Source organism: Panthera leo, chromosome C1 (genome assembly GCF_018350215.1).
Source record: "Panthera leo isolate Ple1 chromosome C1, P.leo_Ple1_pat1.1, whole genome shotgun sequence".
Taxonomy (NCBI): Eukaryota; Metazoa; Chordata; class Mammalia; order Carnivora; family Felidae; genus Panthera; species Panthera leo.
This window is the reverse complement of record NC_056686.1, coordinates 141,509,872-141,535,538: the sequence shown is the minus strand read 5'-3', so window position 1 is coordinate 141,535,538 and position 25,667 is coordinate 141,509,872. Positions and strand designations below refer to the sequence as shown.

At 39.8% G+C, this 25,667-nt stretch overlaps 1 protein-coding gene across 6 annotated transcripts in view; it reads left to right on the top strand.

Moving 5' to 3' along the window:
* The window catches only part of CACNB4 (calcium voltage-gated channel auxiliary subunit beta 4), a 174,772-nt gene that overhangs the window by 129,879 nt on the left and 19,226 nt on the right, over window positions 1–25,667 (top strand). For 5 of the 6 annotated variants that reach the window (XM_042948768.1, XM_042948767.1, XM_042948766.1 and 2 more), the window contains 6 exons: window positions 5,205–5,335; window positions 7,754–7,830; window positions 9,368–9,387; window positions 9,611–9,691; window positions 11,014–11,072; window positions 20,186–20,295. In XM_042948768.1, coding sequence (XP_042804702.1) covers window positions 5,205–5,335; window positions 7,754–7,830; window positions 9,368–9,387; window positions 9,611–9,691; window positions 11,014–11,072; window positions 20,186–20,295 — 478 coding nt within the window. Of the gene's footprint in view, window positions 1–5,204; window positions 5,336–7,753; window positions 7,831–9,367; window positions 9,388–9,610; window positions 9,692–11,013; window positions 11,073–20,185; window positions 20,296–25,667 lie in introns of those variants that run through there. The other variant, XM_042948771.1, reaches the window with a different exon arrangement.

The window sequence follows — 25,667 nt, the reverse complement described above, 5'->3', positions numbered from 1 at the left end:
AACTCTGCATTCTAGGGGCACTTGTACCCCAACGTTTATAGCAGCACTCTCAACAATAGCCAAATTGTGGAAAGAGCCTAAATGTCCATCAACCGATGAATGGATAAAGAAATTGTGGTTTATATACACAATGGAGTACTACATGGCAATGAGAAAGAACGAAATATGGCCCTTTGTAGCAACGTGGATGGAACTGGAGAGTGTTATGCTAAGTAAAATAAGCCATACAGAGAAAGACACATACCATATGTTTTCACTCTTATGTGAATCCTGAGAAACTTAACAGAAACCAATGGGGGAGGGGAAGAAAAAAAAAAAAAGAGGTTAGAGTGGGAGAGAGCCAAAGCATAAGAGACTCTTAAAAACTGAGAACAAACTGAGGGTTGATGGGGGGGGTGGGAAGGCGGGGAGGGTAGGTGATGGGTATTGAAGAGAGAATCTTTTGGGATGAGCACTGGGTGTTGTATGGAAACCAATTTGACAATAAATTTCATAAAAAAAAAAAAAGAAAGAAACTCTGCATTCTAAGATGGCATTATTGACACCAAGACGTACATAGTTTTAACATTTTAACCACTTGATAGCAAGTAGGTCAAACATCTGGATGTCTACAGATGTCTCTCTTTGCTGTGCCCATGTGAGCTGGCTGAGGCTCTACATTTGTTCCTTTGTTAAGTTACTCGTTCAAGATATAGTTCTTGAACATTTAGTATGTGCCAGGCCCTGGCAGATGTTGTCTGACAGCTATAAAAAAAGCAGACAGATTTCCTTCCCTCATGGACTTAAATTCTAGTGGGGAGACAGATAATGAACAAATACTTCCAAATTGTGTCTTTGGGGAAAAAATGAAGCAGATGCTAAAAAAAATTAAAATATAGGGATGAGGAGGTTATATATACTTTTAAATACAGAGGTGACCAGAGAAGGCCTTTTAAAGAACATGACTGTTAAGCAGACACCTGAGGGATGAAGAGGAGCCAGCATTAAAACGATTAAAAGGAGGCCTTCTAGGGAAAGGAAACACTATGTGCAAAGGCCCTGTAGTAGGAAAATAGCCTGGCACAATCAGTTAACTAGAAGAAGGCCATATGGCTGGAATGCAATAAACAAGGGACCTAGTAGTAGGAGACAGTTATAGAACTAAGTGGGGCACAGGTCAAGGAGAACCTTAAAGTGATCATGAGACCAGATTTTATTCTAAGTGGAATGAGAAGCCATTGAAGACTTTTTTTTTTTAATGTTTACTTATGTTTGAGAGACAGAGAGAAAGGGAGACACAGTGCGGGCAGGGGAGCGGCCGGGTGAGAGGGAGACATAGAATCCAAAGCAGGCTTCAGGCTCTGAGCTGTCAGCACAGGGCCCGATGTGGGACCCAAACTCACAAACGGTGAGATCATGACCTGAACCGAAGTTGGACGCTTAACCGACTGAGCCACCCAGGCGCCCCACCATTGAAAACTTTAAAAGCAGAAGAATGGGATGAATTTATTATTTTTTTAAAGCTACTCTGATTGTTATAGAGACCACGGATTGGAGTGGGATAAGTATGGAATCAGGGAGCCCATTAGAACCATTCTCAGTGAGAGATAATGGAATTGAGCCAGCATTACAGCAGTGAGATGGAAAGAAGTAGACCGATTTGAGATCTATTGCAGACATTCAATGAAGAGTGCTGGTGATGGGTCAGGTGTAGAAACTAAGATTGAGGGAGAAATCCAGCATGATCAAGGAAATCAAGGTTTATGAATTGATCAATAGGGATGGAGATGATGAGGGTGGGAAGAGGACAGATGAGGAGTGGACATCTCAATGGAGATATCAAGTAGAAGTTAGATATAAGAATCTGGAGCTCCAAGGAAAAGAGTTGGGCCAAAGATGTAAATTTAGATCATTAGTTTGTGTGGGTCAATGATCAAAGTCACTTAAGGGAGATTAGAGGGAGAAGAGAAGGCAGCCGGGCATCAAACCCGAAGGAATTCCATTCTGCAGAGGTGGGCTATGTGAAATGACTCAACAAATAAGGAAACTGAAGAGGAGAAACCTGAGATATAGGACGAAAACCAGGACAGAGCCATATGGAGACATCAAGAGAGGAGTGTGTACAAAAGGAGGAAGAAGTCAGCCGTAGTGAATGGTGTCACACGTTGCCTAAGATGAGGAGTGAGGAATGAACGTTGGATCGGCAACATGGTGGTCAGTGGCATGGAAGTCACTGGGACCATGGTCTGGAAGCCAAATGAAAGGGGATGAAGTGGGAAGGGGGTTAGGAAGTATGTTTAGTAAACATAGACCATGCTTTCAAGGAAGCTGACACAGACCAGGTAGTGGACTGAGGAGGATGTGAAGTCAAAAGAGGTTTTCTTTGAGAGAGAAGCGCTTGGAGCACCTGCACAGGCTGATATTAACAAACAGAGAGAGGGAAAGGTTGATGGGAAAGGAAAGATAGGCAATGGAGTAAAGTTTTTGGGGAGCCAAGAAGGGTGGGATCCAGACCCTGAATAGGGGAGAGAGATTTTTGACAGCAGGGTATCCACTTACTTATTGCAACACGCAGGGAAAGGATGGGTGAAGGCACAGACAGTTCAGAGCCTTGGTAACAGGAAGCTGGGGTAGCATTGACTTGATGGGTAACAGGAAGCTGGGGTAGCATTGACTTGATGGCTTCTGCATTCTCAAGGTGTATGTGGTGAGGATATCCATATTTGCCTAGTAGACGGGGACTCTCAGCCTGAAACATGTGCCCCAGCCTCTGAATGGTTAAGTTGATTGTCTCACCGTTTCCACCAAAAATGACCAAACCATGCTCATTAGTCACTAACACCCCTTGCTTCAAAGGAGAAGCAGAATTTTAAAAGGTAAGAGGTTCTCACATATTTATCCATACCCACTCACACCTGCATTCCAATCTTGCTGTACTTTATTGCTTTCCTCCATGCCATCAATATTCTCCATTTGTCTCGTTGGTTGCTTTTTGATCTACATGTCTCTTGATCAGTGACTTTCTCTTCACACAGGCAGGTGGATGGATGGTATTGAGCTGGTAATCCTATGTGGATTAGAGCCACTTGTTTTCAGAGCTTGTGATAACAGATAAGAAAACATCTTAGAAAGAGAAAGTGCTAATCATGTTAGGGAGATGAAAATGAGAAGGACTGGAGCAACACTAAGGTGACCTCCCCAGAACGCTGGCACAAGCTCCTGGAACATCCACATTTGCACACATTTGTGTAATCAGGTTGTAGCCTCCTCTCTCATCTGTCATCTAGAAAGCCATCTCTCATGCACTGTTTTAAACACTTTTTTCAGTAATGAGAAGCTTAACCTTAAAGAAAAGCTACAGTTCTGCTTATCACACACACCAAATGACGAGTGTGTTAAGCTCCTGAATGTACTTAGCAACTTCCCGCCCGGTAGCTCAAAGAATTTTTCATTTACGTTGAGCCAGATTATCACCGAGCTTTCACTGTTTCCTAGAACTAGGCTAAAACAGGTTGGGAAGTTGCCATTAACCATTTCAGGAAGCCCTTTAAGGTCACTTGGGTATCATTTAATAAATTAGCGTTCTAGCAGGCTCAGTTAAAGTTCAGGAAATAACTTAAACCCTAGGATACTCTGACTCATAGTCTGCTTTGTCCCCACCACAATAAGATTTGAATTCCAGACCTGTGCACCAAAGATTCTAAAAGGGCTCTCTTGCCTTTTGTTAATTCCAAAATAAATAGGCCTGTTATTTCAGCCCTGTTATCCTGAAATAAAAGATGGGAAGATAGAAAAACCACGACTTAGATTGTTCAAGATTTTATATTAGGTCAACTCACATTTCTTCAGTGCAGTCTCATACTACATGCCATGCATGCCTCATGTAGGAGCTGTGTGCATAATAAAGGCCAAATCCCTAAGGCATATCATTTTGCTTTTGAGTGTGAGGCTGTTGCTGAGAATTACTCAAAGCTATGCAGAATTTCATGCTGCAGTGAGTTAATGAAACCATCCATTCCTCCTTCACAGTGTATCAATGTCATATACACATAAATTTCCCTTTTCTCTGAGCTAAACAAAGTGTACTACATATAGTTTTTCATTTTGAAAAAAAGCAGATACTTTTTGGATCAAAAAGAGAGAGAATTACCTTGCCCCACGCTGATGAAGACAAGAGTTTTTGGAATCATCTCTGGAGGATGTAAACAATAGGACTGATACCTGCATTCTAAAAATCATCTACCTGAAACCTTCCTTTGAGGCAGGTGGCTTGGATTAAATATACCTTCTGATTTAGGCTCCAGCAAATCTGTATTTCCAAATACAATTTTGCTGACCCACCGAATAGGATCACGTTCACAGAGTCTTACCCCATATTGGCTGAAGCAGTTGTGTGGGTTTGTTTTCTGAATTTATGTGTCATGGAACTTTATAGAAATGGAAATCCTGGTTTTTCTATTGAACTTCAGGCCATCTGGATATTGTTTCAAAAATTCCACATATATACAATATATTTCTTTTGTAAGAGTAACCTTTTTCAGCAGGTAGTGAGATGGACCTTAGTTTGTAAACCTGTGTTTGGAAGATTACAGTTCTCCAATGAGAGTAGATTACAGACAATATTGTGGAATCTTTACCTGAAACTTTTCGACAAATAACAGACAGTTGAGTGTATTTCATCTCAGACTTGTCTGTCTTGTTCTCCAGGGTTCCAATTACATTGATGCATAATTATCCCTATACTATCTATTCCTTAAGACTTGGCTAGGGCTTCTTGACAAGGACCAAAGGAATCCAAAGATTAGGATCCAACTTTAGTCCAGGGATTGGAAAACTGTGGCCTGCAGGCTGATTAGAGCCTGCTGTCTTTTTTGGAAAGAAAAGGTTAACTGAACCATAGGAAATGCTTATTTGTTTACGTATTGTCTATAGCCACTAACATGTGACAATAGCAGATTTAAGTAGTTGCGCCAGAAACCATGTGGCCTCCAAAGCCTAAAATATTTACTATCTGGGCCTTTAGATACAAAGGTTGTAGACTTTGGCTTTAGTCGATACATGTTCTGATATGTATAACATAGTATAATATAATGTAGTGTGTATATATAATATAGTATAGTATAATGTAAAGAGTATTTTTGGTTCTTCTCACCCCCAGAAATTAATTAATGGAATGTGAAGATAAGTGAATTACTATTGATAGCAGTTTTATTTCTGCATTCCAGAAATACAACAATGATTGGTGGATAGGAAGACTGGTGAAAGAGGGCTGTGAGATTGGCTTCATCCCAAGTCCACTTAGACTGGAGAATATACGGATTCAGCAAGAACAAAAAAGGGGACGTTTTCACGGAGGGTAAGGCTCCTTCCTTCTTAGAAACTTATTTTGGGAGGTGAGTAGAAAAATACGATGATGTTTTCAAGTTTGCTCATCAGGTTAAATATGTATGCTTTGAGAGTAAAAGGTACTTTTCTGTGTATGAGGTGTTTCTGACATTGACACAGAGGGGTTTCAGGGAGTTCATTGTCCCCCCTGCATGTAAAGTCTCACCTCATTGGCATCACCATGAATTCCACAGCGGAGACTTTTCTGTGGCCTCAGCAAACCCTGCTTGGAGATTAAGAGGTCTCCTCCGTGATGGTCACAGGGCATTCTTTCTCAGTACAGTAAGTGGGAACCTGACCTGACCTGGCATCAGGGCTCTTCCTGGTTAACTTTCAGAGACCCTCTGTCAAGCGGGCATGTAATGCAGTGGTACATATGGTACCATCCCAGGGCTAGAGGTTGCCTCCACCCCACGGCATCTACCATCTCTTGATAATGGAGTGAAGATTCTGTCTAACTTCAGATGAATCAACCTGTAGTACACTAAAGAAATAGCTACAAAAATCTCAGAGTGCAGGTGTTTGTAGGTCCCAAGGATACAAACAAAGCCTGAGAAAAGAGAAATCAGAATCATCCTGAGCCTGCATATATTGAGAACCTACAATGAAGCATGAATTTAATAAGTGTTATCATTTTTTGAAAGACCTAAAATAGAAGCAGTTCTTTCTCTTGACTCTCACTTCCTTTTTCTGTTGGATCCTTTTCTGCTTCAAAAACTCCTGTGTTCTTAAGGGGCCCTTTGCCTTTGTCTTAAAGGGAACTTCTTAATTATGATAAAACATCACAAAAGTACAGTTAGCCCCACTTTTAATTGCCAATCTTCTTTAGTATATAACATGCCTATAATATTATTAATTATTAATTCTTCTTATCCCTTCTTCTCTTGACTGTTTTGTCTCGATTGCTGCTCCTTAAATGCATGAGGAACACACGTTCCTGCTTTAGGACCTCTGCACCTGCTAGTTTTTTTTTCTTATTGGAACACTTTGCTTCATATTTCCACCAGCTCACTCCTTCATCTGCTTCAGATCTTTGTTAAATATAATCTTTTCAGTGACCCCTTTTCTGCCACCATCTTTAAAATTGTACCCACTTCCCTTCCCTTACTTCCTATCTCTCTCCTTGACTTCGTTTTCCGTATTGCAGTTATTACTGTCAGAAATACGATGTATTTACCTGTTCATCTGTTTGATAGTGATATCTCCCACTAAAATCTGTCTCTGGGAGGAAGGGATTTTGTCTTTCCCCCCTACTGTTGTATTCCTAGTTTCTAGAACAGTGGATGCTCAATAAATATTTGTTGAATGAAATAATAAATGAATTTTTATCATTTCCAAAATTGTTATTTTATTATTATTTTATTATGTTATTATGTACTTTTGAATAAAAGCTTTTTTTTTTTTTTTTTTTTGTGGCAGGCCAGGAGTAAAACCAAGAGCTCACAGACATGATCTTATACAACCCTGTGAGGTGTAACTTTTTCTGTAGATAGGGCAACTAAGGCTCAAAGACATGAAATACGATGTGCCAAGCTACCACAACTAGTAAGGGGAAAAGCCAGGATGAGAAATTAGATAGTTCTGACCTAAGGACCATACTCTCAAGCATAAAAGGGAAGAACACTAGGAAGGTAGGCTCCCAAGGGACTCTGTGGGCTTCTGGGAAGCTTCCAAAGCAGCAAGAGGAGACTGATGGAACAATTGCCCAATAGGTCACAACTAATGTTTTTTGTGACCAAATCCTTACCTTTTTTTTTTTTTAATTCTGACTCCCATAAAATCACTTTAAAAATTTATTTTTAAAGTTTATTTTGAGAGAGAGCTCACACACGTGAGTAGGGGAAGGGCAAAGAGAGAGGGAGAGACAGAATCTCAGTCAGGCTTCGCACTATCGGTGTGGAGCCCAATGAGGGGCTCGAACCCAGAACAGTAAGATCATTACCTGAGTCGAAATCAAGAGTCAGATGCTTAACCAACTGAGCCATCCAGGCACCACCCAATAAAATCACTTTTAAAAGGAAATGTTTTTTTCTAGGTCTTACAGCTGTTTTGAGCTGTGTTTGACATCCGACTGGTGCATTGGTGACTGGTATTAAGCATCAGTTCACAAGAGTGTTTCTGTCAGTGATTTTTTCTGCCTAATTTCTGTATTGAATAACTAGGAGAGATATTTATGCATAGTATTTCTAGGTCCAGTTTGTTCCCCACCTTCTCTAAGAAATATGTCAAAGAAAACATGTGGACAGATTCTTGAAGTTCTTCTCCAAGGCAGGATTTGGTGTGTTTTGAATTATTTAGTAGGATTTAGGCCAAAGAAAGCTTTGTACTCTCAAGTTCTATTTTCAAGGAATCTGGGGAATGAGTCCTAAGTTCCTTTTCTCTATCCTAGGAAATCCAGTGGAAATTCTTCTTCAAGTCTTGGAGAAATGGTATCAGGAACATTTCGAGCAACACCCACATCAGCAGGTAAGGGTTTTAGGGGTTTTTTTAATGGAATGTTTTTTTTTCCCCCCTTAGGATTTGAACATACACACAAGTAGTTTTACTAATTTGGAAATAATTTAAGGCTTTGATTTAAAAATTCTTCTACTTAACTCTTCATTGCTCATTTGCTTTCTATAGTAATTTGATTTGATTTAAAGGGTACTTGTGAAACTAAAAATTCAAATCATTACAATCTGATTCTGAAAAATCTTGTTTACCCCCCAGAGCCAGTAACTGTCCATTGTGCAGACCAATCTGAAGCAAGTTCATTATTCCACCCAAGAACCCAACAGACTTTAAGATGGTGAAAGCCAATTAAAAAAGAAAAAAAAAAGTTGTAGACTCTCAAGAAAATGCTCTATTTCAGTCTCCATGGGGAACTTTAAGATGGTACAGCCTGGGCTGTGGAGACTGGAAAGGTTGAAGCAGCAAATGGGCCCAGATGACCTCATTTCTGTTTGGAAAGCAGATAACCAAGCCCTGGAATTAATGGAAATGAAGGGACAGTGGTGGTCCAATCAAGAGTTGTTATATATTTGATAATTATGGAGACATTCAAGCAGGAATTTTCCTTCTACCACATTCCCTGACTCCTATAGTCTAATTTCTTCTGGCCCAGAATTGATGCTGCATTAGGGCATCCAGTATTACCAACTCAGAAGGGCAAGTGTAAGGTCTAGCCTGGCCTACCGTAACTGCAGGAAACGGGATTGGTTCTGGAGTAGTGCTGAGTGCTGGGTCCTTGTTTGGGTGGATCTTTCCTCATATCCTGTGCTCTGAACTGAACTAGATCTCTGGGTTGTCCCCAGATGGACTGGACCCACTTTGATGGCCAAACAAAACCAGTTTAAACAAAATCAGTTTAATCAGGTATCAAATGTATTTTGCCTCATCCCCATTTGTTGGACATTTAGGTCATTACAAACCTATTACACTATTACAAACAAGAAAGAACAGGAATAAATGGTTATAAATTTATTTGAAATTAAGAACAGCATAGTAGGAAAAATATGTCACTATCCTGGAAAGTAGGCAAAAACTTAACGAACACACAAAGGACTGCAGAATTTTCTCCTGGTTCATCAAAATTACAAATCCAAAAATAACTCCTGATTAAGGTGATGATCATTTTTACCCAAATCGTCGTTCTTAATTCCTTTTTATCAAATTGTATTTGTCCAAGTTGTTCTCAGCCACACTGTATGCTGTGTGTGGCAGGAAACAACCTATGGCCCATGGCTGGCCCAGAATTTCTAGTGTTTTCATGCAGTCCACCCTCCACACCCAACATGAAATCAGGATATAAGGTCATTCGTACGGGGAGAAGTTGTCTGTTTCATTTGTCTTCAAAATCGTCTCGTCCAGAATGAAATAATAGAGTAGTTCTCCACAGAGTGGGTAATAGTGACATGATGAGAATTATAAGGACAAATTGGTACATTCTTCCATCTTTTAAAATCATGTACTATCATTTACAGAGATTACGTATTTTGATATGGCTCTCATTGTTGTCTTTTAGCAAAACAGAAGCAAAAAGTGGTAAGTTGTGTTTCCTTTTTAAATCTTCCTTTAAGGTTTCTATCCGCACGTGCCTGCAATGTTCCATTTCAGTGACCCAAATGGCTATAAAATAAGGGATGAGCCTCCTTGGTGGGGACCTGTGGTAATCATTTTGTGTTCGACCTGAGAATTACGATTGCTATGGCTTTTGAGAAGGCATGCTTATCCTCACCTTGTCATGCTGTCCAATCATCTTTTTCAGACGGAGCACATCCCTCCTTATGATGTTGTGCCATCCATGCGTCCGGTGGTGTTAGTGGGGCCGTCACTGAAGGGTTATGAGGTACAAATACCAGTCTGTTATGCTTCAGTCCTTGATCAAGAACCTAGGAGACAGCCTTGGGAGCTTGCTCCTCTAGGGTCTGCTTACAGAGAGGTACCGATGGGGCCAATTCTCCACATGTGAAGGCGGGTGGCACAGCATGGGGCTCATGTGGCCCTTCACTCTTTCTTCCCTCTCTGGCACGCTTCTCATCTTATATGTATCACTTTGTTTAGAAATACATCCCTTAAAACCTTTATGATGGAAAGTTGTGGTCAAAGGTTTCCTCTGCATTAAATTCAAAGTGAAGGACTATGTAGTCTCAACCATTCCCGTTACTGTTGGAAATAATCAAGTATGGGAGCACCTGGCTGGCTCAGTGGTAGAGCATGCAACTCTTGATCTCAGGGTGGTGAGTTCAAGCCCCATGCTGTAGAGTTTACGTAAAACTAAATAAATAAATAAATACATAAATACATAAATGCGTAAATAAATAAATGAGTATGAACAGCACAAGAGAACAATGTAGGCAATCTTCCAGCAAACTTAAACCTTCAAAGCACCAACAAACCTCACCTTGCTGGGTGCTCAACATGATGCCATACCCCACCAAATATTTCTCTCATTTATTTCAAAGACACATAGAAGGGAAAAATTGTCCACGAAAGTATTAATGAACTTGTTCAGAGATTAAACAATACCATGTAAGAAGGAAAAGAGTGAAGGCTTTAGAAGTACTATGTTTCGGGTGTTTCCATTTTGATTTCGTGCTAGCATAGATAAAACTAGGTGGGGTGGGACATTAAAATGTGTCTCCTTCCTTCCTCTCCCCCTTCCCTTCGCTTCTCAGTGGGGAATGTCCGAGGAAAAGCAGGCGAGTGATCTGTAGGAATGGAGAATTTCTACCAGCATGCACAGACTAGCAGGTGGCCAAGCCCAGGGCTGGCTGCAGGAGTTCTAGCTGGTCCTCACTGGAGGCAAGCACCCATTCGGGCGAGCCAAGGACAGGCAGCACTTGCGAGCAAAGCCAGCCTATTGTGGTCTCTTGGCTGCAGTTCTATCACCTAATAAGGGAAGGGAGTCTGCCTTAGGTCTAGTGAACACTGCTGGCTCGTTCAACACCCTAGAGGACAACCAAGGGGGAAACTTGAGTAAGTGTAAGTGGTTAAGCATGAAAAACACCTTCCAGGACAACCTGCCCTACCCCTCAGAGACAACAGGCTGTGTGAGGTCTTTGCTCAGACAAAGTGCCCTTCCCTTCCACCTCTCTCACTTTTGACTTCTCTCTCTCTCTGTCTCTCTGCGTGTGTTTGCCTCATTCTTTTTTTCTCACCTCTGCAAAGGTAACAGACATGATGCAGAAAGCCCTCTTTGATTTCCTGAAGCACAGGTTTGATGGGAGGTGAGACATACAGATGTTTTTGTATTTTTATTTTCCTTTAACCGAACGTGTATGATAAATTGATTTGTGCATCTGTGTTTCCAGCGATTGCAGAAGTTCTCTAATTAAAAGTTAACTCAGTATTCAGGGAAGAATACAATGAGAGAATTCTGAAGATATGAAGTTATGAAGTATAGCATTGAATCCCTAAGGGAGAAAGGACCTTGAGAAGGAAAATAACCCATTTGTTTTAATTAAATGTATGTGTTTGTCTTTATTCCTTGCTTGTTAGTGAATTCATATCAAACTTATTTTTATGAAATATATTAATGAAAATATAGAATATTTTGATAAATGTGGTGGCTTGCTGGTCAAGCTGGTAGTAGCACTTGGGAACTGTGCGTGCGTATGTTTGTGTGCGTGCATATATGTGTGTGTGTGTGTATGCATGTACGTGTGTATCATATGAAGGTGTAAAGTGCTGTGTTTTCTCAGAAGTAGAGTGCAAGAAATGTTTTCATCATAAACCTCCCTAAGTGACTACTTTGTAGAGAATAGCACTTGTTTGGATGCTTAGTTCTGGGTTCATTTCATCAGAAATCACCTTGTAGTTTGTTAGTGTATTTTGTATGTATCCTCTTATTCATACGGCTCAGTCTTTAGCCATCAAATAATTTTATCATTTAGGTTTTGTGAAAAACATCTAGAAAGAGTTCCTGTGTTTCGCAGAGAAATGGAAAAAAGTCCATGTTGACTTGATACGATGTACTAAGCTCCTTTATAATGCAGAACACACTCCTTGTAAAAATAACATGCAAATATCGAAGACATAGTAGAAATGAAGAAAAGGTACACAGTGTATACTGAGAAGTATGGGTACATGCATCCAGCTTACCAAATATATTTTTTAAATAGCATCAAATACATTTTGAAAAATATGCTATTTTAAGGGAAAAAAGCAAACCATGCTTTGAGTACAAACTGTATACTTTTGTCAAAAGAAAAGCCTTCTGGGTAATTGTACTTAAAATATTCATTAGCTTCTGGGACTATATACAAAGAAACTGAGATTTTAGTTCCAATAATTGAGATTTTAGTTCAAGAAATCAGAATGCTTCAGAGCCATTATGTGAATAGCTGAGTACATTAATACAGTGCCAGGCTGCCTTAATAAATAGACCCCAAAATATATAATGATTTAAACACAAGTGGGAGCTTACTGTTGCTCATTTAACAGTCTGAGGCAGGTGTCCCTCAGCGAGGAGGAAGTGATAGAGTGGTGGAGGGGAGGATTGGGCGGAAAGCTTCTTCCATCCATCATTTGGAGCCCTCGGCCTGAGGGGGGCTCTCCGGTCAGCTGGTGGGGAGAGGCACATGCCAGCCTGGACATGACGCACATGGATCCTCACTTTTCATTGGTTAAAACTTGGTTGTGTGTCCACACTGAATTACAAAACAGGATGGGAAATACAGTCTAGCCATGGCTCAGGAGGAAGAGGAAATAGATTTTGCTGAACAAATAACCGTCTCTGCCACATTCATCTAGTGCACCCAAAAGGCTTACTAAGAAAGCCTTGGATTTATCCTGCTCCTCTCCCCACCCCCCTTGTTTTTAAACAGAAGATACGCAGAGAATGAGGTGGTTTCAAAGAAAACAAATGAAGCACTGAATACTAGAATATTGGGGTTGGAAGGAAATGTAAAAGTTCTTTTATTCTAATCTCTTTGCTTCAGCAACCACAAATAGATGGATAAACTGCTTCTGTTTGAGAATGTTTGGTTATTGAGAATTCACTTCTTGAAAAAGCATTGCAAAGAACAGCTGAACTCCGACTCTTTAATTTAATAGCATTGGTCTTGGTCTTGCCTTCTAGTGATTGGGCCTTAATCCTTACCTTCATGCAGCAGACTGTGGATTGTTGACAGCTAACATTCATGGCTCAGTCTTCTGTGTTCTTTTTCTTTTTTTAATGTTTATTTATTTTTGAGAGACAGAGAGAGATAGAGCATGAGTGGGGGAGGAGCAGAGAGAGAGAGAGAGAGAGAGAGAGAGAGAGAGACAGAATCCAAAGCAGGCTCCAGGTTCTGAGCTGTCAGCACAGAGCCCAATGTGGGGCTTGAACCCATGAACTATGAGATCATGACCTGAGCCAAAATTGGATGCTTAACCAACTGAGCCACCCAGGCGCCCCTCAGTCTTCTGTGTTCTTGGTCACACACACACACACACACACACACACACACACACACACTTCCTTTAACTATGCTTGAAGTCACATGGTTTTAACCTCTGTTGTCTTTACCTAAGGAAGTTCTGAGCTGTACCTCATCATGAGACCCGGTAACAGTCCTCAAGCTGAACAATTGTGTCCCATAACACAGCCTGTTTGTGTTAGATTCTTTCCATCACCATGTAACATCCTTATAAATAATAGTATTTTTAACTGTCTGAAAGGTAGGATGGAAAGGAAAAGAAGAAGGGGATTTTTTAAAATTTCACAAAGAGAAAGTGAATGGCTTAATTACTACTTTCAAGAATGAAGCATCTGAGGTTCTTCCTCAATTTTCAGGCCCAGAAAGAGGAAGTTCATTTGATTGTAACAGCAGAGATTTGTTTTGAGTCGGGTAAAGTTGCTGCATCAAGCATTTATACACATTGTTGAAGATGGTTTTAGTAGAAATAGGATTGAAATGTCAACGCCAAGTGTTGCATATGGTCTGATGGCACAGCAGAGGATCTAGAGATAAAAGGAAGATTTCAACAGCAGCCAAAGTAATAGCCAGAGAAAGAGACTCGGTGCTGGAGAGCTCTGATTTATGGCAGAGTTGATAGAAGATAGACAGTAAAGGTGGGAGTAGCAGAGTGGACTTGCTTTCAGATAATAAGAGGACAGTGCTGCAGAAAAACCAGTAATGAATTTATTAGTTGAGGGTATGTAGAGTCTTTGATAAGGAAGAAGCCATGTGCTTGTAGCTTCACGCCGACTCTGACACATCTGCTGTGTGGGAAATAGCCTTACATTTTGAGCTATGACAATCTGCTGTATTATGTTTTACCAATTAATAAAGAGAGTGAAAACAACAAATAGTCTTTAACTGAAACCAGCCAAGAGAACAATTACACAGAAGGCTATAGCACAGTGATACAGCATAAACAGTATGTTCTAATGAAAACCTACTCAGTGTGTCATTGGCTATGAATGTAGTAGGTTAGACAAAATAGTCAAGAGAAAGTCTTATTATTTTCCAGAAAAAGCAAAAAATGGATCCATTGGCTAAGAGGCTTTCTTCAGTACTGTTTTCCAGATCCTGGTTAGACAGTAATTCAACAAATTGGATTAAAGTCCAGTAGCTTGATTGTTACCAAATCATATACTTGCCCATTTTTGATACCTTAGAAATTATTTGGGTCCGTTGAGAGCTGCTTATTGGACAGTTTTATTGCCATGATTGCTACTGTAGGGCCTAACTGTAATACGCGGAAGAAAAATGAAAAGCATAGTACCAAATAGTTCCTGAGGAACCCTCGTCCATGTGCATATCCACACGTGGTGACAGTGCCTGTGCACAGATCGTAAATTAGATGAGCCTAACCAGCTGGTACGATGGCATCAGCCTGGTGAACACACAGGGTTCACAACGATGTAGAACTTTTCTCTCTTCATTTTCTACCACAAACATTCATTGGGGATCATCCTTTGGGATGAGGTTTGTTCAGCTGGTTGAATATACCATTCATAGAACAGCAGGCAGTCAAACCAACTGCCATTTGTTGAACTATGCTAATCGTTTCAAATTCCAATAAAATTGCTGGCTTTAGGCATTTTGATGACTAGATCAGATCAGCTCTATGGCAATTACTGAACACTTTGTAATCGACATGATCGTGGCCAAAAATCCTAAATGAACATCCTGTAATCTATATAGATAAAATCTAAAGTTAAAGGAAGTTATTAGCCAAAGGCCACTCGAAGGAAAAAAGGGTTTGAGGGACACTTAGGTGGCTCAGTCAGTTAAGCATCTGACTCTTGATTTTGGCTCTGGTCGTGAACTCATGGTTCCTGAGTTCGAGCTCTGTGTCAGGACTCTGCACTGGGGGGTGGAGCCTGTTTGAGATTCTCTCTCTCCCTCTCCCTCTGCCCTTCTGCCTCTCACACTCCCTCACTCTCTCTCTCTTTCCAAAATAAAAATAAAGGGAGGGGGAATACTTTTTTAAAAAGGGTTTGAGGAAGAATTTGAAGAAACGAGGCTGAGAATACAACTTAGGAGACTCAGAGAGGTAATGTTTGTTCATAAACAGCAATGGGAACCCTTGATGCTATCAACAGAGCAGCCAAGTCATGGCAGAATCAAAACACCTTGTAACTGCCGTCAACAAATGGAAAAGAACAACACAGCACCTTCTGTTTCAAAGTCAATATCACCCTCTTATCATCTCCTTCTACCATTCTCTCTCTTCAGGTGGAGACTCATCAGTGGTCAAACACTAGAGATAAGTAATTGAACACTTTAATGCCAAACATGAATACTTAAATTAGCAGGTTTTGATTACAACACGTCTGACCTGATTCTCCTCCCCTGAAAGTCTATATAAATTCCATGGACTCCGGTGGTAGGAGAGTTTATGGTAGACTGTTTTTTTTTTTTTTTTGAGGACAGAATATAAAGAAACTGTCCCCTTCAAGTCTTCAAATCTGCAGTAATTGTCTTTTATATATTAGGTTAACAAAGCACTTTTGTATATTACCTCATTTGCCCCTACTGGCAGTCCCAGAAGATAGTTTGGCAAAGCTGCTATCACTATTTTATTTTATTTTATTATTTTTTTTCTAAATATAATTTATTGTCAAGTTAGCTAACATACAGTGTATACAGTGTGCTCTTGGCTTCAGGAGTAGATTCCCATGATTCATCACTTGTATACAACACCCAATGCTCATCACAACAAGTGCCCTCCTCAATGCCCATCACCCATTTTCCCCTCCCCCTGTTACCCCCCCTTAAACCTTCAGTTTGCCTCCCTCTCTGTTTAAAACTATTTTTTCCCTTCCCTTCTCCCATGGTTTTCTGTCAAGTTTCTCAGATTCCACATATGAGTGAAAACATATGATATCTGTCTTTCTCTGACTTATTTCACTTAGCATAATACCCTGCAGTTCCATCCACATTATTACAAATGGCAGGATTTCATTCTTTCTCATTGCCAAGTAGTATTCCATTGTACATGTAAATCACAACTTCTTTATCCATTCATCAGTTGATGGACATTGGGGCTCTTTCCATAATTTGGCTGTTGTTGATAGAGCTGCTATAATCATTGGGGTACATGTGTCCTATGAATCAGCACTCCTGTATCCTTTGAATAAATTCCTAGTAGTACTATTGCTGGGTCATAGGGTAGTTCTATTTTTAATTTTTTGAGGAATCTCCACACTGTTTCCAGAGTGTCTGCACCAGTTTGCATTCCCACCAGCAGTGCAAAAGAGATCCTCTTTCTCCACATCCTCACCAACATCCGTTGTTTCCTGAGTTGTTAATTTTAGCTATTTTGACCAGTATCACCATTTTGTTGATTAGGATTCTGATGCTAATCTGACTTGTCCATGGTCACACAACCAGCAAGAGCAAGATCCAGGAAGAATACTCAGGTCTATATAGGCCCTCCATCCCAATTCTCTTGACAGTGCACTGTTCTGTTCTTTGGAATACTCTTCTCTATGAATACTAGGAGTTATTTTTTTTTAATTAATGTACTAACAGTGTTGCATATTAGATGTAGCAAAGATAGAGCATAGAAGGACCTTATAGCCATTCTGAACCAATATGGAAATAACAATTATTTTTGAATGGATGTGTTATAACTGAAAGTAATATCTTTTCTCAAAAAACTAATACTCATAGGTCATGATAGATTGGGGCAATTCTGATGAATTCGAAAACAGAAATAAAGAACAGGTAGGGTTCAGATTTGCTAGAGTTAGAGAACAATTTTTGCTAGTTTTCAGTGACATTTGCTACTAAACCCAGTTTGCTGAGGAGCTGAACTTCTGTTAGCATTAATCGACCAGCTAGTAACTACTAACACTATGTCACAGAAAAGTTTCCTAGGGAACTTCGTAAAAACATACATCAAACAAGATGCGTGGAAGTACTGGAGGGAATGAGTACAGCAAGAAAAGAAGTGGAAAGGGCATTTTTTAAGTTAAAAAAAGTAATAAAAATATATAACTAGTATATAAAAATATAAAAATATATAGTATATAAAATATTTTTTAAGTATATAAAACTAAAAAAAGTATATAAACTAGAAGTATTCAATTATATTTCTGGAGAGTCTTTTACAAAAAAAAAGTTTGGGTTTGGTTTTTTATTTTGATAATAGTAAGCATCTTTGCAGTAGAAAACAGAAAACTCTGCTTTGTCTTACTGAAGGGTTTCTGGGGCTGTGTCTATCTTGTCCTGAGCTCCTTCATGCATGCATGTGTACTTTTATTAAGAAATAACTTGTATTGGGGTGCCTGGGTGGCTCAGTCAGTTAAGCTTTCCATTTCGGCTCAAGTCATGATCTCACGGTTTGTGGGTTTGAGCCCCGCATCAGGCTCTGTGATGATAGCTCAGAGCCTGGCGCCTGCTTCAGATTCTGTGTCTCCACCTCCATCTGCCCCTCCCATCCTCATGCTCTGTCTCTATCTCAAAAAATATAAAATAAAATAAAATAAACATTAAAAAATTTTAAAAAGAAATAACTTGTATTAACAAGTTCGCTGGTATTTTGGTGACAAATAAAACAAGAAAAAGAACCCTGTATTGTCCATACCTTTTTCTGTTTGGAGAATATATGAAGCAGATGTGTGTGTGTCTTACTGTTTTGTTTGTTTGCTTGCTTTTTTGTAAAACTTGTAAAAACTTATAAAACTCTATATGTGATGGTATGGTGGTAATCCTTTCAAATTTTAAGAACCAAGACTCACTATTTGGCTTGTATAGAACTACAAATTTTGATCTCCCATAAGCAGAATAGACTTTTTGGGCCCTTCAAAAGTCTTTATTTTAGAAAGTTGAATTCTACTCCTAATTTAACCCATTCGTCTCCAGTCATGTATTTGAATTGCTCTGGAACTTGACTGTATGTTTCTAACCAACAACTCTGTCCTTAAAACAACAAACAAACAAACACACAAAAATAAATGAGCAATCTCTATTCTGTAAATTAAAGAAGCTGTGAATACAGGATGCCTATGAGATTTCATACTTCAAGTTGCAAAAGCCAACTGAGTAATGCAGACTCAGACATGGGGTTCCCTTGACTTTAAGCTCACTAAAGTCCTGACCACTTCTCTGCACATGGCCAAGATCGATTGCATCTGCACTTGATGATTTGGCTTACATCTGGGGATGTGGGGTTGCTGGAGAAGAAAACTGAAGCTCTGTGAGACTTATCATCACTCAGGTGACTAAGGATTGGCCTGGTGCTTGGGGGCCTGTGTTTCAGGTCTTCTTAGTCTCTAACTAATCATGTGGAACTTCCTCTCTGTGTCTCAGTTTTCTTGGTAAAATGAAGCAGTTGTGCTTGACCAGTGTTTTCCAATGTCTTTTAGCAGTTGGGCAGCTTTTTACAAGGAAATCATATATAAAGCCCCAATGTAGAAAACAGAAATGCAGAGGCGTTTGCCTGACATGGAAGGTAGGAAAGCTGGAGGTCTGCCAACTCAGCCTCCCCTTGGTGTTCTTGGTGGCCCAGAAGTATTTCACAAAACTCTTGGTTTCTGTAGAAGATAATATGAAGATGACTCCAATAATTTATTAGTGACTAAAAATTCTAAAAACATTAAGAATTTAAAACTCACTGACCATCTACAGCATGTAAATACAATACAATGACACAAGAAGGTGCTTTGCGTTAAAATGGTATCAGAACTTTTAGATAGCCTGTATAGCTTTAAAGAACCATTTGTGACAAGGAATACTTTAAATTTTCCTTAAGGCTTTGGGTCACTGAAGTCAGGTGAAGAGTCTCCTGAGAGTGCTGATAGTATACCAAAACTATGACTCAGTAATTGATATCAACTCTACCTCTTCCCTGCACCAGTTGCCAAAGGAATATAAAAATGAAGGCAAATGGGTGCACTGAGCAAAAAAGGAAGGGGCACTACTCTCTTGTCTCCATTCCAGAACTCTGCCAAAGCTCTGAAAATGAGAATGGGGAAAGGTCCATGGTGAAGGTAACTGGCTTAGAGAGGCATGCTTTGCATTCTACAGGTAGATAATAACCTGAAATTCATCAGTCACGGTTTAAAATAAAGAATTTTAAGGCTGTAAATTCCAGAGATTCTTATTTGATAAATCATATGCATATGGACTCCTCTCTTTGTTCATCTGCAACTTCTTAGCTTTATTCTTCTCTTGTGTAACTGCAGGAAACTTTCTGACTTGCCAAAATCCTGGCGCAATCCTCACATTGCCCTCAACTATAGTGTCTTATGTCTTTCCACTTTATGCATTCAAAGTCCTAAGCAAATATGCTGACGGATCTTGTGCAGGCAGAATAGAAGTCATATTTTCCATATTCTTCGAAATGAAACATTCCTTTGGGCTCGTGGAGAGATGCTTCTTGTATCATGAATTAACTGTTAGGCATCAGGAATACAACATCACTACCAACTGGTTGAGTGTTGATGAAAATGAACAGGGTTTTCCCCTCTGGTTGATATGCCTGGGCAGAACATTTGTAGTTCCTGAAGGTCTTATTCAAGAGCAAATCAACTGTGAATTGTAGGGAAATTGTATTGATGCTTCCTAGAAAGAGCATGTTTATTCACATATTTTGATTCCCTCCTGGTGTGGTGTGCGTTATAAAGAGAATTTGACAAGCTAGACAGTAGTGGAGGAAGAGCTTTGTTTTTAACCACAGGTTTGCTTTTTGTTTTCGTTAAATAGCCAGAACCTTCCTCCATTATACCTGACTTATATTTTTAATACTAGCCAAAGCCTATTTAAAATACTTGTGGCGATGTTTATTATACCGTGGTTGCAATGCAGTATGTAAAGTGGTTACTAAATACTGTGGTTATAAATCACTTGAGAGCCCCATAACATTTCTACTGGCTTGTTCTGTTCTGTGTTCCTATTCATAGGATATCAATAACAAGAGTGACAGCTGACATTTCTCTTGCTAAGAGGTCTGTCCTAAATAATCCCAGCAAGCGAGCAATAATTGAACGTTCGAACACTCGGTCCAGCTTAGGTAAGATGTTCAAATATGGTACTTCTCCAAGCTGTGTTTTTGGAGTGGGATGACACATGTTTCATTTGTGAATGTCTTTTCCAGTCTTCTCCCCATTCTGAATGGGGAAGTGCTGATTAACTGAAGAGAATGCTCTCATGGAAAAGAAGGGAGCAGACTCCTTCAACAGCCAGAGCCTCCTCTGTCTCAGCTCTAGTCAATCAGTTAATCCGTAGTCTGGTGGGAAGAACCCTCATTGGGCTCCCCTGGTCTGCTACTGCCTAACCACGTGAAAGCACCCATCTCTACTCTGCCCAAGTTTCTCAGTGATGCTAATGATATGCCATACCTGAGTCGCAGCTGACATGAAAAGAAATGAGATGTTCAACTTTCTCAGATCTTTAGAAGAAAGCTAGCTAACGGTGTCTTAGTATAGCTTCTGCTGCTAGCTGGTAGTATCCAGAACAGTCACATCTTTAAGTGGAAATAGCAATGAGCATTAATAACATGTAGGGAGTTTAAATGTGTCTTTCCTGGAGCACTAGTTAGAAAGAATTATGAAATTCACCATGATGGAAAATGGAAGAACACCTTATATGGTTAGCTACATAACACCATGTTATGAGCAGGGCTGTGGAAGATGGAATTACCATCCACAGAAACAAGTCCACACTGCTGGGCAATCACGACATTCATCTCAAAAGCCTGTTTGTGGGGCGCCTGGGTGGCTCAGTCGGTTAAGCGTCCGACTTCAGCTCAGGTCACGATCTCGCGGTCCGCGGGTTCGAGCCCCGCGTCGGGCTCTGGGCTGATGGCTCAGAGCCTGGAGCCTGCTTCCGATTCTGTGTCTCCCTCTCTCTCTGCCCCTCCCCCGCTCATGCTGTGTCTCTCTCTGTCTCAAAAATAAATAAATGTTAAAAAAAAAAAAAATTTAAAAAAAAAAAAAAAAAAAAAAAAAAGCCTGTTTGTGGTTTCTATGATTGCCGAGAGTGGTGCAGTCCACTTACAACTTTCTAGGAGTCTCTTTTGCATTCACATTCTGAGGGCAGTTTGTTTTGCTACCTCCTCCCTCATGGGCAGAGTGGGAAAGTTAAGGGTCTTCTCTGTCACTATATTTTCTTAAACTACTGAGATGATAATAGAAAACAAAAAAATTCCAAGATCGCTTGCATGCCTAAACGTCCCTTCAAGAATTCATTGAAGGCTATACCTTGACCCTGCACCAAGAATTGTACAGATTGCAAAGAGGCTACAAAGTATCACCTGTATATTCCTAGCATGGGATTGGCACATGGTAATTGTTCAATAAATGTCTGCTGCATAGTTGCTTTATAAAAAGAATGTTAAACATACCAAATGAATAGTTGTTTGTTCTTGTGAAGGCAGGAGCTTGGACATCAGTGGTTCTTTCCTTAGTTTTGTATTTAGATCCCTCACATGCTGAGTGAAACACTCTTAAAGAGACAGTAATTTTGACCTTGAGGTGGTAACAATGGAAGAGTTGATGATGATGAATCAGATTAGGTGACTAAAGTTAAATACTGTGAGAGACAAGGATGCCAAATTAGACTGAAGATTTCTTTTTTTTTTTATGAATATAATTTATTGTCACATTGGCTTACATACAACACCCAGTGCTCATCCCAACAAGTGCTCTTCTCTATGCCCATCACCCATTTTCCCCTGGGTTTCCCCTGGGCTGCCACCCTCCCCCATCCACCCTCAGTTTGTTCTCTGTATTTAAGAGTCTCTTGTGGTTTGCCTCCCTCCCTCTCTGTTTGTAACTATTTTTCCCCCTTCCCTTCCCATGTGGTCTTCTGTTAAGTTTCTCAAGATCCACATATGAGTGAAAACATATGATATCTGTCCTTTTCTGACTGACTTATTTCACTCAGCATAATACCTTCCAGTTCCATCCACGTTGCTGCAAATAGCATGATTTCATTCCTTCCCATTGCCAAGTAGTATTCCATTGTATATATAAACCACATCTTCTTTATGCATTCAGCAGTTGATGGACATTTAGGCTCTTTCCATTATTTGGCTATTGTTGAAAGTACTGCTAAAAACATTGGGGTACAAGTGCCCCTATGTGTCAGCACTCCTATATATATATCCTTTGGGTAAATTCCTAGTAGTGCTATCGCTGGGTCATAGGGTAGTTCTGTTTTTAATTTTTTGAGGAACCTCCACACTGTTTTCCAGAGCAGCTGCACCAGTTTGCATTCTCACCAGCAGTGCAAGAAGGTTCCCTTTTCTCCACATCCTCACCAGCATCTGTTGTTTTCTGATTTGCTCATTTCAGCTACTCTGACCGGTGTGAAGTGATATCTCAGTGTGGCTTTGATTTGTGTTTCCCTGATGATGAGTGATGTTGAGCATCTTTTCGTGTGTCTGTTGGCCATCTGGATGTCTTCTTTGGAAAAGTTAGACTGAAGATTTCTCGAACAAGCATCTGTTGTCTGTTCTTCCCTCTTCCACTCTCCTCACTCCACAAAGTGCCTTTGACTTTTAATTACTTCTTCTTCTGATAAATAATGAGAGGCTAAAAAACACTTAGATGCATAAGTGAGGTTGCCTGACTCTCACCATCTATACCAGCCAAGGGTTTCATGGACATTCTTTGAAGTCATTCTGTGTAATCTAGTCACCTGTTTCAGTCAGTGGAGTGGAGCTAGTGTAAATATTGATGAAGAAACAAGGCAGTGTCAGTTCACTGGTTTTTTCCTTTGCTTTGTAAATTCATATACCTATAGCCATTGGAATTAATTTAATGGAAATCTATTATGATAATCCCTATGTGAGCCACTTATGTCCATTTGCCTGCTTGTTAATGCACATTTGTAGATTTCCCCATCACATGGTTATTGTTATATGCCACAAATTATGCCAGACTTAGTAAGTACAAACATAACTAAAGACAAAGTGTCTTACCTATAAGCCAACAGAAAGAAGGGACAGGTGGTTAAAATACTGTCTGATAATAGATTTATGAACAACAAGCTAGGGGTATAAAGAAAGAAGGGTAGGGAGTAAGAGGTGAAAGAGAAGAGTTCGAAGAAGTTATATTTGAGCTGGTTCTTCATGGAAGACAAGAATGTCCAAAGGCATCAACATGTAAAAAACACTGTGTAGGTGATAAACAAATAGTTTGTGCACAGCATACTTAAAAAAAGAGAGTGGGTGGCATGGTTTGAGAGCAACAGGGAAAGAGGCTGAAAAAGTAGGTTGAGGCTAGTATGTTAGGGCTCTAGTATGCCTTGCTAAAGAAACCTCCTCCAAGGTAGATTCTATGAAATGTGGGTTCTAAAAGATACTAATAGTTGTTACATCCAAACATTTTCCTCAGTCAGATAAATTTGGAAATTTGGATTAAACAATTGGCAGATTTCTTTACTGCAAGACTTCGAAGAGCCATTAAGATACAAAGGGTAATACATGTTTGAAATTCCAAAAGAAATTATTATAGCCTGCAAAAAAAAAAAAAATCTCTTTTTCCCCTTAGGATATCTTATGGGATTAGTGTTCCAGGGTATTCACTTTGGGCAATGTTGTTTTGAACCCAAAGGAGCCATTGAAGTAGTTTAAGCATTTGGATATAAGAAAGATCACAGGTGTCAGAGATGCTAGAGAGAGGTGGATCTAGATCAGTCGTGGTCAAGTTATAGAAGTGTTCATTGAGGTCCCTCCAGCATCATAGTCCAAATTTCTCAGAGCCCCATTTGTCTGTAGTAAGATCATGGTGAAACTTTGGAACCTTCTGAGAATCAGCATGGAAAGTCAGGATTGCTGGGCTTGCTCCAAGTTTTTAAGAAAATGAGCTATGTAGATACATATGCCATTCTCTTTCTCAGACAGTTTAGGTATTGAATTCTATATACCTATTATCCACATAGGGACCCACTCTAGTATATAGTGTGGCTGTCTGCAGCCTCCTGGCTTGCTTGCCTGAGCACCTCTCCACTTGTGCTGGAATGCCATTGCCTAAGAGTTTTGTGTTGCCTAAGCTGTGGATGTGCTTGCCCTCCGCACAGGTCAAAAACCACACTTATCTCATTGCTGGTGTAGAGTAAATAAGGCCCAGGCATTTCTGAGTTATTTACACAGTGTGTCTCAAGGGTTCTTTATACCAGAGCAGTCCAGTTTGCCTCACTGCCATTTTGCTACTTGAGAGAATGTTGTATTCAGATTTGAAACTTAAAACAATGCAGACTTGTTCTATAACAGTCCTGGCCAGGAGTTACCTTAAACCAGTGTCAATTTAATGACAACAACAAATGGAGAACACACCCCAACAGCCTGAGGCTGAAATCTACTACAATAAAAATAAAATTTATTTTCTGAACTTCTCTCATAAGAAAGATCTCTTTTTTTAAAAAGTGTTTTGACATGTGAGAAAAAAGGACGGGTATGTTATTTATTATTGACAAATGTACTAGGTGACTTCAGAAGAATTTTGCAAATAAGCCTAATCGTCCAGATTCTTTACATAGATACCTTGAGAGCTAGTCACAGTTCAAAGTAACATGACATCTTTCAGACATTGGAATTGGATAATATGAACAATGATTGCTATGTTGACTCTCTAAATTCATATTTCTAATACAAATCATGCATTAAACATCAGTGATTTGGTGGGAAGTCAGAATTTTATGCTATTATGCAAAGCCCCCCAAATTAGAGTTACATGATAGTCTTGAACATCCATGATCCCACACACCTTGTCCGTATGTTTGGTTATGGCAGGTTTTGGCTTGTGGTGGGTGACATGAACTTGAATGTATACTGGATAAGCAAAACAAATCACGACATTGTGGTAGAAACTCTTCTAGAGTTATTTTTAGAGCAACATCACCTCTTACTTAGGCCATCTTTGAAGTTATTTAAATTAGGTAACTTGTTTGCTCTGTGTAATTTAAATGAGATTACAACATTGCTGGGTCATGCCTGTAATAAATAGGCCAAAAATAAAAACAAGTAAAAAGCAAAATAAGATCATCTCTCTGAAAATTAAGTAGTCTAATTCAGACTTTAGACATGACCCAATAAGTCAGATGATTTATAAAACATATGTGAAAAAGTTTTTTATGTTTTAGAAAGACGTATTATGTTTTTATAGGTAATCTGCTTTGCTTTAAAAATAGCTAGAGTGGGGCGCCTGGGTGGCTCAGTCGGTTAAGGGGCCGACTTTGGCTCAGGTCACGATCTCACGATCCGTGAGTTCGAGCCCCGCGTCGGGCTCTGTGCTGACAGCTCAGAGCCTGGAGCCTGTTTCAGATTCTGTGTCTCCCTCTCTCTCTGCCCCTCCCCTGTTCATGCTCTGTCTCTCTCTGTCTCAAAAATAAATAAACGTTAAAAAAAATTTTTTTTTTAAAATAGCTAGAGTACTTCAG